The sequence below is a fragment of the Populus alba genome, chromosome 19, assembly GCF_005239225.2.
Source record: "Populus alba chromosome 19, ASM523922v2, whole genome shotgun sequence".
NCBI classification, from domain to species: Eukaryota; Viridiplantae; Streptophyta; class Magnoliopsida; order Malpighiales; family Salicaceae; genus Populus; species Populus alba.
The window spans coordinates 14,892,017-14,912,222 of NC_133302.1; the positions used below are offsets into that span (position 1 = coordinate 14,892,017).

The 20,206-nt window shown below is 33.8% G+C and overlaps 1 protein-coding gene across 1 annotated transcript; it reads right to left on the minus strand.

Moving 5' to 3' along the window:
• Positions 1 to 11,924: 11,924 nt before the first annotated feature.
• LOC118035965 (uncharacterized) lies at positions 11,925 to 15,310 on the minus strand. The gene is made up of 2 exons (XM_073406837.1): positions 12,528 to 15,310; positions 11,925 to 12,384 (listed from the first exon to the last, which is right to left on the minus strand). Exons 1-2 carry the CDS (start codon positions 15,304 to 15,306, stop codon positions 11,954 to 11,956), a joined length of 3,210 nt encoding a protein of 1,069 aa, XP_073262938.1. The 5' UTR covers positions 15,307 to 15,310; the 3' UTR covers positions 11,925 to 11,953.
• Positions 15,311 to 20,206: the final 4,896 nt, after the last annotated feature.

Below are 20,206 nucleotides of genomic sequence, written 5' to 3' on the forward strand. Positions count from 1 at the left end.
ATACTTAATAAAAAGTCTTTATTATATTTCTTTTCTAGATTGAAAAATTATTTTCTCACATTTTCTTTTTCAATATAATTATATACTCTTCTTGTCTTCCATGTTGGAGTATAGTATATATATTTTTTTTTGGTACAATTAGCTATCAGAGTTTTCTCAAAAAGGACTTCAAAAGCTACACTAGTCAATATACGAACATACCGTTTATTTCAACTTGAATTATCATATTTAATTACGTGATGTGTTCTCAGACATTTAGGCTCTAGGAAATTGAATCAAGTAAAAATTTTGGATGCAATTTCATTTTCAATTTCATTTGCAACATAGTATATTTTTTTTTCAATTTCATTTTCATTCAACTTTTTAATTTGTAAGATTTGTTCCTTACTATTTTAATAAACTTGAAAAAAATAAAATATTAATAAGTTATTTTCCAATTTATTTTCCATGACATATCCAAATACTTTAGAAAAATTAAAGGCTGAAAAGACAAAAGAGAGAGATCTAAACCCTGTTTGAATAGGACTTAAAATTCTTGTAATTGCCAGCTCGTATAGTAATTTAACTCTGAAGCAGCAGCAGCATAGCTGCAAACCATTCCATGGCAGGTCACATATCAGCAACCATTGACAGTACGTTTGCAAACCATGTAGAGAGATTCTTTTAGACCCTGATTTTTCCTTCTCCTCATGCCTCTCTCCTAGAGGTCTTAAGAAATACATTGGAGGAGTTGGAAAAACATTATTAAGAAATACCTAATAATAAAATCGTACAAAAACAGCTCTTCGAAGTGGCCTATCAAATCTTCTCTAAAATAATTGGCATTGCTTGTACTGAAACATCGGAGTATTAAGAATATAAAAAATATTATAAGCCATTTAAATTTGATAGTTATGCTAGACTTAAACAACTTGTATCTGGTAGCAATGCAAGACTATATTTTTTATAATTTTTTTAATCCTAGAAGTCCTGAGAAATACATAGGAGGACTTGGAGAAACATTTCATCCAGTATAAGCATTTAATAATCTGGAAGGCGACGTGGTATGCCTACAAGTCTTAAGAAATACGTAGGAGGTGGTCGTCAGATTTAGCCCCAAAAATGTGATCCAGCATGGATTTTTTCTAACATTTCAGGGCATGTCCGAACGAAAGATCTGTAATGAAATCATACAAAAACAACTCGCATGGAAAGTATCTAATGGGGAATGTGTGGTACCATGTAGAGCAGTTACTTATTCGAGCAAGGGGAGGGGAGAGGGTGCAGCTCTTCTTAGTGGCCTATCACATCTTCTTTAAAAGAATTGGCATTGCGTATTATAGTGTTCTGCGTTCCATAGCGGGTTAGAAATGTTTTCTATTTAATTAAAGAAGTATCTTAAATAAATAAAAAATTATAAATTTTTTTAATAAAAAAATTTAAACTATCCTTGAATAAATATAAACAGAAATACTAACTAATTTTTTTAATAAATATTTTTATTTGTTATAAAAAAAATATTTAAACGATTTTTAAAGTATCCTACATCGAAATGCTAATTAATATAATTTTTTATAGAAAAAAATCCTTAAAGTATTTTAAACAGAAATGCTAATTAATTTTTTTATAAATAGTTTTTATTTTTATAGGGTTTTAAAAAAAAATAAACCATAATTTTTAAGATATTATATCCTTCTGAATATTTTTAATTTTTGAAGTTATACCAAAAATCACTTAACTTTTGAGTACAGGAACAGTCTTAGACATTGATTAACAACTCTAAATAGTTAATTCGATCCAAAACCCAAAATCATATTAATAATAAATAAATACATGAGATTTAGATAAAATCCTTTTGATAGGCAGTGAAAACGTTCCATAGTTTTCATATCTATGTAATAACTTCCATCTAATCTAATTGTGAACAAAGAGTATCCTTTTTTCTTTTAGGATAAAAAAACAGAAGCAAATACAATCCTTTCATAAGTAATAAATTCATATTTTTTTAAAAAAATAAGGTTATTGGACATTTTTTTAAGAGGGCGTAGATGTTTCGTGTATGTCGAGTTTGCTTTGTCAAACTTTTGAGTATAGTTGTTGAATTGATATGAAAAAGATGTTTCGTGGATGTCGAGTTAGCTTTGTCATTTGTTTGTTTGTCACAATTTTTTGTTTCATTTTTAGTAGCTTCGTCGAGTTTGCTTTATCATATCATTTTTTGTCGAATTGATATGAAAAACTTTCGAAGTTTTTTGGCAAATGGTGCATAGTTGTTTTTAATCTGATTGTCTGCTTGCCCATATAAAATAGAAATGCTCTTCGAAGTGGCCTATCAAATCTTCTCTAAAAGAATTGGCATTGCGTATGTCCTTGAGTTGAGCTAGTATAGGGTTATGTGTTCTGCAACAGGTTAATGTTAATTTTTTTAAAAAAATATTAAAAGTATAAAGAATATTTTAAATTTTTTGGATTTGACAGCTATATTAAACTTAAGTGACTTGGGTCTAGTGGTAATGCAAGACTATTTTTTTATATATAATTTTTTTATCCTAAACAAAAATGCTAATTAATTTTTTTAATTTTATAAAAAATATTTAAATTATCCTTGCAGAATTCTAAACAAAAATATTAATTAATTTTTTTATATATTTAAACTACCCTTAAAGTATCATAAATGAAAATGCTAATTAATTTTTTATATTTGTTTTTATTTTTTATTAAAAAACATTTAAACTACTCTTCAAGTATCCTAAACATAAATACTAATTACTATTTTTGTATATTGTTTTATAAAAAAAAAACATTTAAACTACACTTGAAGTGTCCTAAATAATTTTTTTATAGTGGTATCAGAGCTCCTCTGGTTTGTGGGTGACCATGAACTCCTCCTCGCCATCTTCCCCTCATCCTTCTTCTCTTTTAACTTCTTCTTCCTCTTTTCATCTTCCCCCTTCTCCTTCCATTCGTCAGTCTACCTCCACTAAACTTGACTATCTTTATGAGGTCAGTCTTTTAGATGATTCCCAAAAAATCTTTGAAACAAATCTTCCTCTTGTCAATCCTTATCATGCTTTTGTCAAAAAATCTCCCTCTGTTATCCGCAGTATTAAAACTCTCATCAAACAACCTTCTCGTGTGGCCAAAGAATATGTTCAAGCCTCCTCTTTTGACCACCATAAAATTCCTGCTACTTCTCGGGAACAATTTGTTACTCTTGAAATACCAAAAAAATTTCCAGGTCAATGGATTTCTCAAGGATACACGCATATTCATTTCGGTGCTATTCAACTAGCCTTGTCTTACCATGGCCGTAAAGGTTTACCTGTTGCAGCCCGGTTAGCTCTCCTAGATACCAGATATCTAGAGTATCAACATGCATGCATTGGTTCTCTTGAAACAACACTCAATTGTGGCACAGTGGTTGTTACTTTCTACCCAAAATTTAATATGGCATTGGACGATCCTCAACTTCATAATTTTTTAAAGGTCCAATTACAGATCGCTGGTGCTGATCAAGTTCAAGACACCTATCAAGCTACTCTTCATTATCAAATGGCCTACAGGGTCCAAAATCATGCTTTTGACTTAGTACTCCCTGTTACCAATGATGCGTTGCTTATCACTGTTGATACCAATCAACGAGCTACCTGTACTCATGTCCCGAGACAAATCCCGAAAGAGGACTTACAAAAGTTACTCCCTTCTTCTTGGATTACAAATTATGAAAAGTTGCATCAAAGCTCTGTCCCCATACAATCCACAGAACCTGAGTTCACCAAAAAAGCTGATGGTACTGTTGAAATCATCTTCAAGAAAGGAGAATCTTCTACTTCTCCACCAGGAATCTTTTCCTCCTCCATTTCGATGGTGCAACCCGCTCCAGCTCCTCTTCCAGTACCTATAGAGTCCTTCTCTAAGGATGGCTGCCCGATCTATGCTTTTTCTCAGGACAACCATGTTTTTTGGGACATCTGTAGCTGTGAGAGTTGTTCTAATGAGGACTTGGAAGCTGACTTCCCCAAGCATAAAAGGAAATCCTCCGGTCAAAAGCTGAAAGTCAGATACAATCACGGAGATCGAACAATTGACACTTTGGGGCAACCTTCTGGCAAATTTGACTACCTTGTCAAATATACTCCTCCCTCTTGGGAACCTCCTGAACAAGTTCCCACATTCTCCATGTATCAACCTACAAACTCTTATGATGATGATTTTCCTGCCCTACAAGAATAGGTCAAAGACATGGTTCGAACTCTTCCCCAAGTTCACAACCCTCAAGGTGTCGATGCTGATGGCCGCTCTAAACAAGTCACACAAGCCGAAGCAGTGCTAAATTGGCAAAGTCAAAATGCCATCGCTCAAAATTCTGTTCTTCATAGAATTGAATCTAAGGTTGACCTGGTACAGACTAATCTCAAAAAGATGACAGTCTCTGTTGATTCTCGAATTCTACATCTCGAGCAACTATGTGCTGAAATTCAACAAAGGATCTCAACCATCCATGAGTACCTAATCCTTCAAGCTTCTACTGGCAGACATGTAGACCCTCAGAAGGAACACGAGATTCAGTCTCTCAAAATACAACTCAAGTCTCTTCAAGCTGAATTGGCCAAATCCAGATCTAAGCCTTTACCATTCCCTGAACCTCCACAGAATAAGATGACTTCATATTATCCAGACCCTTATTGGGCCAAACATTCCTCTTCTTACAACCCACAACCTCCACCTACTACACCTCAACTATTTGGAAACCCAAACACCGAAAAACTTTTCAAACCTCTTCCCAAAAGAGATAAAGGGAAAATCTCAATACCAACCACTTCTAAAAAACCCAGATCACCAGCCCCTATCATCTCTTCATCCTCTGACTCATTTGACTCAAAAAAGCATGAACCAGATGACCCCTTCCAAGACTCTCAGGACCCTTATCAACTTATGATCCAGTCAAATCAACCTTCCAATCCTATTCAATCTCTTCTCACCAAATACTCCCAACAGACAATTCCTAAGATCCTTACTCATGAACCTCTTGCTCATACATCTGAAGAAGAGACTCCTGATGATGAAACTCTTGTTACTTCTGAAGAATCTTTTACTGAAGATGATTCTTCTACTTGCTCCATGCCACCATTACTAATGGCTGATCCTTCTACAGCACATTCATCTGATCCTCAATCCTCACGAACTCGGCAAGAACCTCCTCCAACTTCTACCACAAGAGTTAGTGTGGATTAACCAATTAGCAGTGATGATGAAATAAATCTCAATCCACGCCATTTTCAAACCCATATCCATTCTCCAAGCACTGGTGGCTACTTTACTCTGGATGATATACCACGAGTCAAATGGCGAGACAGAATGCTTGAATTTCATTCCTGGCTTACTAGCTATATGCTCAAGGATGGCGTAACCCTCAGAGATGCATTACAACAGTTCTCTGCCAAGTTCTCTGGCACCTTATGGGATTGGTTCCATGCCCTAGGAGGTTATTGGCAAATGCAATTTGTGAATAGTGCATCTCTTTCTGAAGCTTTGGGCTGGCTCCATTATGAATTTCTTGGAGAAGCTTTAAATGACAAGGAAATAGCACGGTATGAGTACTTTAAAATGAAGTGTTGTTCCTATTTGAGATCTGATCTTGAAAAACATTTTAAAGACATGTGCCGCAGATACCATATTCTTTCTGGTCCTGATGATCCAAGCCTTAAGCATGCCTTTTTGGCATCCATACCTAGAGATCTGGTTGAAGAAACCTTCAGATTATTCAAAACCAGAAAAGAAGTTATTGACAACCAATCTCTCGGCACTATATTTCATCAGGTGTTAGAAGCACTTAACAAAATGTGTGATCAACACAAATATTTTACCAAGCTCTTACAGCCTGATAAAACCATGCTCCGTGCTTGCAAAAGACCAGACTTGCTAATCAAATGCTCAAATGATGCTGATTGCAATTGTCCCTTGAAGAAGAAAAAGCATTTCAAGAAAATTCACTGATCCTCTTTTAATGGCCGCCAGAAAAAATGGAAGTTCTTACGACGTCGCCATACTAGACGCCCCAAGCACTTCACTTCCAGCTCCAATCGATGCTTCATCTGTAAGCGTAAAGGCCATTTTGCCAAAGCTTGTCCATAAAAGAAGGCCCAGTCCTTGAAGTTAATTGATTTTTTGGCCCAAAATACCAAGTTCAATCCTGATAATGATGAGGTGGAATCTTTATTCTCACTCACGGATGAGATTACTCCTGATACCATAGCAGCTGTGGCAGATGAAAGTTCTGATGATGAGATATATGAACTTTACCAAGCCCAACCTACCATTCCCCCTTCACATCCAACACCCTTAGCCCCTGTTACTATTCTTACATCCACCTATGCTAAACCCATAAAAGCCATAGCTTTGTTCGACATAGGAGCCCACATAACCATTCTAAACCCTAAAGTCCTTCCACCATATTGTTGGGTTACTCATAAAGAATACTTTCGAGCTGCTGACAACCAAGTCTTTTGCACCCAATACAAAACAAAAAAGCCCATTACCATACAAATCTTGCCCCATTGCTCAGTCAAGACTCATGTCCTTGGATCTCCTTTACCTGGCAAAGATTTGGTTATTGGGTTTGACGTTTACTTCAAATCCAAGTTCAAGATCCTTCCTCGAGGTATTCAGTATAAAGCCCATTTCCTTCCCTATACTCTCACCCCTTCATTATATGAAATGCAACCCTCTTCCACAGACTATATTGCCCTCATCAAAGCTCAAATCATCCACAACTCATGTTCAAATTCTCATCAGGAATTTCTTGCCAAATGTTCTCATCCATTATGGAAAAATCCACAGTTTTTCATTAAGCTTCCTTTCAAGCTTAATGAGGACATCAATCCCACAAAAGCCAGTCACTCCGGGATGAATCCTGAGCATAAAATGTTGGCTCAAGAGGAATGTGCCCAATTACAGGCCCAAGGATTGATTGAACCTACAGATTCTCCATGGTCCTGTGAAGCCTTTTATGTTAATAAAAGGTCCGAACAAAAACGTGGCAAGCTTAGGTTGGTAATTAATTATCAACCTTTGAATCATTTCCTCCAAGATGATAAGTTTCCCTTGCCAAATACAATGACATTATTTTCCTGTCTTCACAATGCCAAGGTATTTTCTAAGTTTGATCTCAAGGCTGGTTTTTGGCAACTTGGCATTCATCCTGAAGATCGTCACAAAACAGGTTTCTGCATACCAGACCATCATTATCAATGGCGAGTCATGCCTTTTGGTCTCAAAATGGCACCTTCGTTATTTCAAAAGGCCATGATCCAAGTATTTAAACCCATGCTCCCCTCAGCTTTAGTCTACATCGATGATGTGTTACTTTTCTCAAAAGACGAGGAGTCGCATGCTACTCTGTTAAAACAATTCACAGAGCTTGTCCACCAACATGGCATTATGCTTTCTGAAAGTAAGATGCTCATCTGTCAGAAGGAAATTGAATTTCTTGGCATGGTCTTTGCAGATGGTGCTTATACACCTGGCACCCATATAGCTGAAGAACTTCAAAAGTTTTCAGATGGCCCCCTCACGAGAAAGCAAGTTCAACAGTTTTTGGGCATTGTTCAATATCTTAGAAATTTTATTCCTCGAGTTGCACAAATGACAAGGCCACTTCAGCTCATGCTCAAAAAAGATGCGGACCCTTGGACAGAAAAGCAGACACAAGCTGTCAAGAAATTAAAGACAGCCATACAAAATCTGCCCGCCTTAGTCATTCCATCAACAGGAAACCGCATACTCCAAACTGATGCTAGTGACCAGTACTGGAGTGCTGTCCTTCTTGAAGATAAGGATGGCCACCGACACATATGCGGTTACAAAAGTGGGTCTTTCAAGGAGTCAGAAACTCACTATCACTCCACTTTCAAGGAAATATTAGCTGTAAAGTATGGCATCCAAAAATTTGAATTTCACCTGGTAGCTTATCACTTTACAGTAATTATGGACTGTTCCTCTTTTCCAAAAATGCTACAGTTCAGACGCAAGATGCTTCCTCATCCACAACTTCTGAGATTAGCAGAGTGGTTTTCCAAGTACACCTTCACCGTCGAGCATATAAAGGGAACCAAGAACTTGATTCCAGACATGCTTACCAGACCACCTAAATCACAAACCTTACTCCTTCCACTGATCCTTATGGCCTCCTCTTCCAATCCACCTCCGCCTGAACAAGACTTCCCTACAGATGATTTACCCCCTCTTGCTCAAGACATGGTCCTTAACCACACCCTTAACCTGCAGGCCAAAGACAAATTATTTAGCCTCTAAGACCACCTCCTCCTTCATTATGATATGACTTCCCTTTGTTTCCAAAGCCTAGGCATCCATCAAAAGTACCCTTTCATCCACCTTTTCACTTTCAAACCCTCTGGCTTGTTTCCCAAAGAACTCTACTTTTTCTTGTGGTATCTCTGCCACCTCTATCATATTGCTGTAGAGTTTCCTACTGACTATTTTCTCTCTCGGTTCCTCAAGACTTCATGGCCAGCGGACTCTTGGTACTACACCCTTAAATTCCTCACTTGGTTCCACAACCCAACCCAATGGACCTCCCTTCTTGAACAGGAGAAATCCAAGTTCTCACAACCACAAACCTGTTGGATTGAAGTACATCGCAGTCTGCGTTGCAACAAGTCTGTTAAGCAAGCTTTTGCTCATTTATTTTCTATTTTCACATTCCACAGGCCCTTCAAAGCTTCTGCAGATAATCTGGTCATGAGTTTTCCACAAGCTGAACTCTACAAAACCCATACATATTCCTTGTATGAAAACCCCTTGGATAACCTCCCAGAACTCAGAACCTTGCAAAAAACTGTGTGCCTCAAAAAACAACATTATTCCGGATGAAGTGTGGCCCAAAGGAACAGACCCTGATGAAGAAATTGATTATGACTTCTATGACCCTAAATACACTGCTCATCTCCATGACTTGCAAATGCAATACAAAAACAAAAAACTCAAGCAGATAATTCTGGGCATACCAAAGTTGTTGGAACCACATGAGATGGAAATGCTTGCTGATGATGAGTATGTGTTAGCCCTACAAGTCCAAGCTATTCGTGATCAGGATACCCTATCAGATCAGAATCTCTCTCCAGATCATGAACCTATTGTCGGTTGATATTAGTACTAGTTTGTCGTTTGTATGGTTTGTCGTTTGTATTATAGGGGTGTATTATTAAGTGTGCTTCAGTACTTTCTTATGTAATGCATGATGTAAGCAAGAAGCCTCAACATAGTATAAATAGAGGCTGTGTGTAATATTAAAAGAGCAGAACCTTAGGAGGATAGACCTCGAAGGATAAGCCTCTTAAATAAAAGACTTGTTTTCTCTAATCTCTCTGTTCTTCAACTTGTTCTCTGTTCTTCTCTTTTACATCCAAAAACTAGAAGATCTTGCTACCATAAGACATAACTCCAGTGAGTAGCTGTTTAGTGCCTCTAATAATGGCTTTGTTAAGCAACTCTGTCAGAGTTTTTGTCATACTATAGTGGTAAATAGAAATCCTAATTAATGTTTTTATAAATATTTTTATTTCTTATAAAAAAAACATTTAAACTACCATTAAAGTATCCTAAGCCAAAATGCTAGTTAAATTTTTTTAATTTTTTAATTTATTTTTTATAGAAAAAAATTTAAAATATTTTTAAAGTATCTTAAATAGAAATGCTAATTAATTTTTTTATAAATATTTTTTATTTTTATAAAAAATATTTAAATTATCCTTTAAGTATCCGAAACAGAAATCCTAATTAATTGTTTTTATAATTATTTTTATTTGTTATAAAAAAATATTTAAACTACCATTCAAGTATCTTAAATTGAAATGCTAATTAATTTTTTTATAAATGTTTTTTTTTTACAGAAATTCTAATTAATTTTTTTATTTAAAAAATATTAAAACTATCCTTGAAATATTATAAATAACTTTTTTTATAAATGTTTTCTACTTTTTATTAAAAAAATAATTTAACTACCCTTCAAATATCCTAAACAGAAATGCTAATTATTTTTAAAAATATATTTAAACTAGACTTGAAGTATCCTAAACAAGTTTTTCTATAAATGTTTTTTAATTTTTTATAATAAAAAATTAAACTATCCTTGAAGTATCCTGAATAGAAATTCTAAATATATTTTTTTTATAAATGGTTTTTATTTTTTATAAAAAAACATTTAGACTATCCTTCAAATATTCTAAACAAAAATTCTAATTATTTTTTTCTTGGGTCCCGTCGACAACTAGCCTCCTTTTACTTTTTCAATGCTGCCTCTATTTTAGATTTAATGTATTTGAATTTATTTTTTATATTAATTTAATTTATTTATTTTATATTTGATTTGATTTTATATTATTTGATTTATTTTTCTACTTTTATTCAATGTTTTTTTTTTTAAAAAAAATACATTGAATGGTATTATTGAAGCTTCGATATCCTGCTCATCATGGTTGAATGGTAGCCTTTATCGATAGTCTATGTCTCCTTGTATTGGGAATGAGAGCAAATATACATCACAATTAGCTCTGAATATTAATGGGCACGGAGCAGTCAGCTGTCTATGTTTTTCATTTGTTTTTTTTTAGATTAATTAGGGTAATTGGATCAACTTGTATATCTTGACTAATCTTATAAATTTTAAAATTAATAACAATTCAAGCATTTAATTACTCTAAAATTTATATAACTCAAACTAATATCATTTAAAAATATATATATATATAATATGATGAGTTGGTTTATGTTTTTCATTTGTTGATTCTACATTCCGTCCAAAATAGGTCACAGACAGGCAAATTTGGACACATGGGCCCTCTCTATATATACTTTCTTTACTCCAAATTTAGTACATGGATGTACAAGATTCCACAGTGAAAGTTTCACCAACCAATAGACTGTTATCATGTTCTATGGGTTTGAATTTTGTAATGAAATGATGGAAATTCATTGGATGGTAGAGTGGGTCTTGCTGCTACCTTCTTACGGTTGATTATTTTGCATTATATAATCGGTTAGTATTAATTTTTTTAAAAAAATTTAAGAATATAAAAGATATTTTAAGCCCTCTGAATTTAATAGCAATGAGGGTCCGGTGGCAATACAAGACTATTTTTTTTTATAATATTTTTATTCCAAACAAAAATGCTAATTATTATTTTTATTTTTTATATAAAAAAATTTAAATTTTCTTTGCAGTATTCTAAATAGAAATTCTAATTAATTTTTTTATACGTTTAAACTACCCTTGAAGTATTCTAAATGGAAATGCTAATTAGTTTTTTATAATTTTTTTATTTTTTATTAAAAAATATTTTTATTTTTTTATATTAATTTAATTAATTTATTTTATATTTTATTTGATTTTATATTATTTTATTTATTTTTCAACTTTTATTCAATGTATTTTTTTTTATATAAAAAAATACATTGAATGGTATTATTGAAGCTTCAATCCTGCCCATCATGGTTGAATGGTAGCCCTTATCGATAGTCTATGTCTCCTTGTATTGGGAATGAGGGCAAATATATATCAAAATTAGCTCTGTGTAGCTTCAGTCGGCAAAAAACTAATCATTAGAAAATGCAACATCAAGTTGGAAATTCATTGGTTGGTAGAGTGGGTCTTGCTGCTATCATGTTCTTTGGGAATGAGGGCAATTTTATCTACAAGATTCCACAATGAAAGTTTCACCAACCAATTCTATGGGTTTGAATTTTCTAATGAAATGATGGAAATTCAACTGCTGCTACCTTCTTACAGTTGATTATTTTCTTTGTTCTTTTAATTGTTTCAGCGATAACTTAAAATTTCATTCCGTAGTGTATTGATCTTCAATTTAAAATCAAAATATTCTCAAACCCTTCATGCAAAGAAAAACAAATTCTAACGCATAATTTGAAAGAAAAAAGTTTGATGATGAAATTCATATTACAAAAATTTATTGTTCCAATTGATAATTGAAAAGAAGTAGCTAAGCACTATGAGATTAAGAGATCTCCCAAACTTATTGTGCAAAATGCCATAGGCAGTGGAGGCCACTTGGTTGTAAGCTCGAAAGAAATTTTTTCCATTGTAGGCCGGGATTGGGGATTGGGATGCAAGCATGCAAGTGCAATTTTCATCATGTGTACAACGCCCTCTGCTGCTCCTTTTTTTAGGAAGCGAGATGCGTTGGTCTAACACATCCTTCAATAGTGCATGTTGAGCAATCGGTGGCATCGATGATGACGACGAAGATCCTGGTGATAAGAGTGCTGAAATGAGATCGCCTGGGTGCCTTCCTGTCATCACCTCCATTGTTACCACTCCGAAGCTATAGACATCGCATTTTTCAGTCACTTTCATTGTGTAAGCTAGCTCTGCCAAAAAATAAAATTGATTATACATGGTTTTTTTATCAAATAGTTGAAAGAAAAGACTTTATAATAAAAGCTAAAAAAACACTATATATTATCTTCACTACTACACATTAGTAACTTAATGTTGAAATAAAGCTACGCACCTGGAGCAGTATATCCAAAAGTACCTGCAAATGAGGTCCAATTGGATGAGTCAGGCATCAACAGTCTAGCTGTGCCAAAGTCGGAGACGTGTGCTTCATATTCCAAGTCCAGAAGGATATTATTGCTGGTAATGTCTCGATGAATGATCGGAGGAGAGCAAGAATGGTGTAGATAGGATAAAGCTCCACCCACCCCTTTCACAACGTTCAACCTTTTCATCCAATCGAACTCAATTGCTTGTTCCTCACTGGTTATAATCTTTCTCAAGCTTCCTCTTTCAATGAACTCGTAAACCAAAAAAGAATGCTTTGCATGTGAGCAAAATCCATACATTTTCACAATATTTCGATGTCGAATATTTGCCAACACGCAAACTTCCCTTTCAAAAGCTTTAAAATCGGACAACTTTTCTGTTTGTGACCGGTGAAGTTTCTTCACAGCAACCACCTGTTCTGTTGGCATCGCTGCTTTATAAACAGTTCCATATCCTCCTTCGCCAATGCAGTAGTTGGAGTTGAATTCCTCTGTAGCTTCAACGATATTCTCATACAACTTCTTCCCATCATGGCCCAATATCGTGAATATGTTTCGATCTTGTTCATTTTCTGGCTCAGCGTTTCTCTTCCTAGCTCTATTGCAGAGAATGGATAAAGCTCCAATCACAACAAACACTAAAAGCAAGCTTCCTAAAAGAGGGAGTACAATCAAAAGCACAAGCTTGTTGCTCTTTCTCTTAACAATTTTGCTGCTTGTTGGAAGATTGCACGGCTTTAGACCACTGGCATTGCCACATATACCCATATTATCCCTTAATGCCTCAAATGAAGCGTTGTGGAAGGCTTTGATATCGGGAATGGGGCCTTGTAGCTTATTGGATGAGATATCCACAGTTGTTAAGCTTAACATGTCTTTGAAAGTGCTCGGAATCCGTCCACAAAGCATGTTGTGAGAGACATTCAGAGTTTCCAACATTTGCAGTTGCCCAAGTTGCCTCGGTATCTCTCGAGTCAGGAAATTGCAGCTAAGATCAAGATCTCGAAGAGAAAGTAGAAAGCCTATCCCACTTGGAATGCTTTCTCTAAATTTATTACCGCTGAGGTTCAGCAACAATAAATTCGAGCATTCCCCAAGTTGTTTTGGAATCAATCCACTCAGATTATTAGATGCTAAATTAAGGATTTGAAGATTGGAAAGCATCTTAATATCTAAGGGAATGACACCTGAAAGATGGTTGTTGTTAAGGAGAAGCTCGTACAACAACTTCAAACCCCCTAAATCTTTTGGGATGGCTCCTTTTAAGTGATTTGATGACAGATCTATCAAGTGCAATTGAGTAGCCTTCCCAAGCTCTGGTGGTATCTCACCAGAAACATTATTGTTTGAGATTTTTAGGCTTGTCATGTTACGACAATCTCCCCATTTGGAAGAAAGCTCACCATAAAAATTATTGTAACTCAAATCAATATAATCCAGATGTGGATAGACACCGAAAACCTCAGAAATATTTCCTGTTAATTGATTCCAATCAAGTCTTACTCGGTATAAACGAGTACAGTTTTTCAAGCTTTTCGAGATTGAACCTGAGAAGTAGTTGTAGGCAGCGATAAAGTGTTCCAATACTCCTCCATGGCATAAATCTAGTGGCAAATGACCCGTGAATTCGTTGATACCCAAAGTCAAAAAATTCAAATGGGTGAGATTGTTCATCTCTGAGGGCAAAGGGCCGTGAAATTTGTTGTCAAGTAATTGCAAGATCTCAAGCGATTTAAGTTGTCCTATTTCTGAAGGAACACATCCAGATAAATTATTATGATATAGATTAAGTGCAGTGAGCATTGTCAAGTTTCCAATAAAAGAAGGGATGATCCCAGTGAGATTATTTTGAGATAGGTCTAAAACAATAAGCATGGTCATGTTTCTAATAGAAAAAGGGATGGAACCAGAGAGTTGGTTTTTCAAAAGGTAAAGGGAAGATAAATTTCTTAATTTTCCAATGGAATAAGGGATTCTACTAGTTAAAGTATTATTTGACAAGTCAAGTTTATTGAGAGACTCTAGCAACCCAATTTCTTGAGGAATGGAACCAGAGAGTTTGTTACTCCAAAGATAGAGTTCGGATAGGCTTGTTAAGTTTCCAATAGAAGAAGGGATGGAACCAGTGAGATTATTTTGATATAGTGCTAAAACAGTGAGCATGGTCATGTTTCCAATAGAAAAAGGGATGGAACCAGAGAGTTTGTTAATCCAAAGATAGAGTTTGGATAGGCCTGTCAAGTTTCCAATAGAAGAAGGGATGGGACCAGAGAGTTTGTTAATAGAAAGAGCTAGGAAAGATAAGTTTCTTAATTTTCCAATTTCATGTGGAATGGTTCCAGAAAGAGAATTATCACCAAGGTCAAGCCAAAAAAGATTGGGGAAGGATGAGAAGTTTAAATCATAAAGCGTACCTCTCAAACCAAAACTTTCAAGTGTCAAGTTGGTGACGCTTCCAGAATTGTCACAGGTGATTCCAATCCAGTTAATGCATGGGCTGATGCCGACCCAAGAAGAAAGGAGAGATTGGCTCTGGTTGTCAAGACTGGCTTTCCACTTGAGAAGAGCCTCAGCTTCTGTGTTATTATTACCAAATGGTGAAATTGTGGAGGGAGTGTGTGTAGCTAAAGCAAAGAAGGAAGAAAAGCTGAATATGTGAAGGAGCAAAAACAGGATGTGGAGAAAGAAGGAGAAGAATGGTTTGTTTAGTAAGGACGCCGTCATGGTGTGTTTTTCAAGAGACATAGGATATGGTTTGCTATGATAGATTCGGCTCTTCCATGGAGAGGTATTATTTATAGGTAGGAAAACATGATTGGAATTGTTTTTGTTTAAAAAATAATTGATTATTACATCTCTTCTCTAATTAAGTTGAAATTAACTAGGCTAGTGATAGTGCATAAATATAAATAAATAAATTTATTATTATTTTCAATCCCTCTGTAAAATGAATTAAATACTCACCCTGGCTTTAAGAGGATATCCTCTGTTTTCTCATTAAATTTTCCCTTTTACTATTTCATATAAAGAAAATAAAAAAATTGAAAAAGACCATGAAATGGAGAAAAGGATCAAATTTTCCCTTTCTCATTGTAGCGACACATTAGAGAATTTTAGTCTTAAATAAATATATATAACGATTCAAAAGAATATTCTGATTTAAAAATTTAAAAACATATCGCTCGTAAGGAATAAGTAATAAAGCTACTGAATAAGTGAATTGAATTGTTCAATAAAACTATGATTGCTCTCGTGCTTGACACGGCTTACTAATTTCTGATAAAATTCCATCTCAACTTTCTTTCCCCTTTCCATATCATAGTTTGCGACATTAACTGGAAAGTCCTACCTTCACATGCACACTGCCTCGTGTATGCTATGAATGGATAAAGGTCTCTACAATGTCAAGTCTTCTCACTTTTGTTTTTTCTCTACTATTCTGGAAAATAATTTTTTTGTTTTAAGTGAATTCTGGAAAAGTAAATTTCTGAAAAAATAAATTATTTTTTGATATTTGGTAGTGTAATGAAAAATAAGTTGGAAAACACTTTTCAGTATCTGATTATGTCATGGAAAATGAGCTAGAAAATAACTTATTAATGTTTATTTTTTAAAAGTTTATTAAACTAATAAAAAACAAATTTTACAAATTAAAAAATTGAATGATAATTAAATTAAAAAAAAATTCATAAATTATCTCAAATAAAATAAATAATAATCATGATTGGAATTGTTTTTATTTAAAAAATAATTGATTATTACATCTCTTCTCCAATTAAGTTGAAATTAACTAGGCTACTGATAGTGTATAAAATTTAAAGAAATAAATTTATTATTATTTTCAATCCCTCTGGAAAGTCCTACGTTCACATGCACACTGCCTCGTGTATACTACGAATTTGTATCATGAAACACGAGCAGCTGCAAGCATATACGCATCTCTGGTCTTCGTTGAGTTTGCTTTCACACTTGTGAAAGCTTTAGATGGTCAGGATCAAGAATTATCTCAACTTTCTTTCCCCTTTCCATATCATAGTATGTGACATTAACTGGAAAGTCCTACGTTCACATGCACACTGCCTCTAATGTGTATACTATGAATGGATAAAGGTCTCTACAATGTCAAGTCTTCTCACTTTTGACAAGCAGGCAGAAAAGTGAATAAAGGGTGATAAAAAGCAAAGAATTCTATGAAAGAAACTTTAATCTCGAAAGTTTTTTTCTAGCAATTTGATCACTTCAATGTATTCAATGGAAGATATTGTAATTGACGCGAGACACACTCGTGGGTGTATCGCTTTGTAATTTCCAGTTCATCAATAATTTCTCCTCCCTTCCCGGAAAAGTGTATGTGAGAGTGAGAGACTCACCAAATTTCCATAATGGAGGGCCAGCTTCGACGAGGAGACTGAGAAGACTATGGATCAGTACCCCTAACAACCACGGAACAAGTCAAACAAAGTATTGCCAGTAATTTTAGGGGTATAGCTAAATTAATTCTAGATTTGTTTTTTAGAAATTATTATTTTGAGTCTTACAAATCTTAGGATTACTGAATACTTACATGGTTGTTAATTTCAGGACCCGTAAGATTTGTTGAGATATACACAATCTAGTCTGAACACTTACATTAACAATAATAAAAAATATATATATGGTCCTTCAATGAGGCTGGTCTAGTTCTTATCAATCCATTTTTCAGAAGTTCTGTCGGATCTTGTACAGACTTAGATTGTTGTTAAGAGTAATTGGACGAGGGAAAGCTGGAGTTGATGCGAATATCTACTATTAACCATACTTCAACAACGACTCCAATAGGACCTTCCCTTAACAAGGGAGACATTTTACGTTGGTAGGTATTGCTTGAAGTGCATGTTTTTGTTTTTTAAAAGTATTTTTTATTTAAAAAATATATTAAAATAAATGTTTTTTTTAATATTTTTTATTATTAACCATACTAAAACAATATTAATTTAATATTTTTTATATTAAATATATTTTAAAACATATTTAAACACAATTTTGATCAAAAAACAAACAAACTAAAAATGACAACCCTTTATTAACAAAGATTCTTTCCAATAAAGAAAAAGTAATAGGCGGGGGAGAAAGCGGTTTGTGTTTTTAATTTATTTTTATTTTTTATAGGCTTTTAAGTCTGGCAGTTAAGCCAGACCAAAGAGATTTGGGTCTGGCGGCCAAGCAAAACCCAAGAGCATTGGATTTGACGACCATACCTAATTAATTTTGTTATAATTTTTTTATATAAAAAACAATCACATCCTAAATAATTTTCTTTTTATAAAGTTTTTTCTATTTTTTATATAAAAAAATATATTTAAACTACCCTTCAAATATCTAAAACAGAAATGCTAATTAATTTTTTTTTATAATTTTTTTATTTCTTATAAAAAATATTTAAATTACACTTAAAGTATCCTTAATATTTTTTTTATATATTTTTTATTTTTTTATAAAAAAATTTAAATTATCCTTAAACTATCCTAATAATAAAAAAATATGATCCTTCAATGAGCCTAGTTAAGTTCCTATTAATCCATTTTTCTGAAGTACAGACTTATATTAATGCTGTTTAGAGTAATTTGATGAGGGAAAGCTGGAGTTGATGCAAATATCCTATGACTTCAACAATGGCTAGTTTCCAAGCCATTGGTATGAGGGCTATGACTCCAATAGGACCTTCCCTTAACAAGGGAGAAATTTTACCAAGCTACTTCTTACTTTAAGTTCTTGTTTTTTTTTTAAAATATAAAATAATATTTTTTGAATATTGTTTATTTTTAATAAAACTAAAAAAATATTAATTTAATTATTTTTTTTATATTAAATATATTTTTAAAACATACCTAAACATAGTTTTGACCACAAAATCAAAAAAACTAAAATATAACAACATTTTGTTAACAAAGATTCTCTCCAATAACAGTTTGTTTTTATTTTTATTATTTTTTTATTTTTTATAAGCTATTAGGTTTGGCAGACAATGCAGACTCAAGACACTTGGGTCAGGCGGCCAAGCATAACCCAAAAGCATTGGGTTTGGTGGCCATGTCTAATTAATTTTTTTTATAATTTTATTTTTATAAAAAAAACATTTAAACTATCCTAACCAAAATAATTTCTTTTATAAAGTTTTTCTATTTTTTATATAAAATAAAAAATAAAATTAAACTACCCTTCAAGTATCTTAAATAGAAACACTAATTAATTTTTATATATATTTTTTTATTTATTATAAAAAAATATTTAAATTACACTTGAAGTATCCTAAATAATTTTTTTATATAAATGTTTTCTATTTTTTATAAAAAGAAATTTGAAAATTTATCAAAATATGGGTCAAATGTTTTATTTAAATTGCATATTTTATTTAGTTTTTTTTTATCAAAACATTGTAATTTTTTATTTAATTTTCTATAAATGTTTTCTATATTTAAATTACACTTGATGTTCAGATTATCACCACATGTAAATCTTTAATTTTTTATTTTTTATTTTTTAAAAATTTATCAAAATATGGATTAAAAATTTGATAGCAACAAACTTAATTAATTCAGTTAAGAGTCACCTCACAGCTAGATGGTTGTTAGGTCAAGGATGGTCTCGTGAATAATATCCATCCAATATTTCTTCAAAAGTTAGAAAGAGAGCATCTGCCACACTGAAATTACGAGTAAGAATCCACGAAGTTCCTACTGCACTTCCTCGAGGTTTAATTTTTATCATGAAACACGAGCAGCAGCAAGCGTATACGCATCTCTGGTCTTACGTTGAGTTTGCTTTCACACTTGTGAAAGCTTTAGATGGTCAGGCTGAAAAGTGAATAAAGGGTGACAAAAAGCAAAGAATTCCATGAAAGAAACTTTAATCTCGAAAGTTTTTTCTAGCAATTCAATGTATTCAATGGAAGATATTTTAATTGAGCGTGAGACACACTTGTGGGTGTATCTTGTACAGACTTAGATTGTTGTTAAGAGTAATTTGACGAGGGAAAGCTGGAGTTAATACGAATATCGGGATTGTCTGCTACAATGATAAAAATTACAATGATAAAAAGCAGTGGATTCAGCTGCTCAAGCAGCGGAAGGGATGGCTCCAGCCGCTGATAATCAAATGCATGGCTAGACTTCTACTTTCTGTTAAGGACTTGCACAAAATAGAAAGATCTGCTGTGACGTTTTGCAAAACAGAGTATCAGTTTCCAAGAAACTCCAGCAACACAGTAGCAGCAGCGGATCCAGATCCACCTCCACCAGCAGCGGATCCAGCACTTCTGACTTCTCCTTCCTACTCTTAGCGGCATAGTGTCTCCAGCAACGGATCCAGCTGCTCAAGCAGCGGAAGGGATGGCTCCAGCCGCTTGTGTGGCGGCTCCAGCAGTTGATCCGGCAGCGTTACCATTGGATCCGGGAGCACGAGCCCTTGGGTTAGCTTGAAGATCTTCATTAGTTTTCCATTCATGGATCTAATCTTTTATTAGCTCTTGATTTTTCTTGTTAATTACTATCAAAGTTCATTAATTTGAGAGAACTCAGCATCCTTGCTTGGGCAGTTCATTAATTGAACCGTTAAAAGAAGAAGGAAAAGGAAAGCAGACAAATAATTGCAGCCTTATCACCTGGTT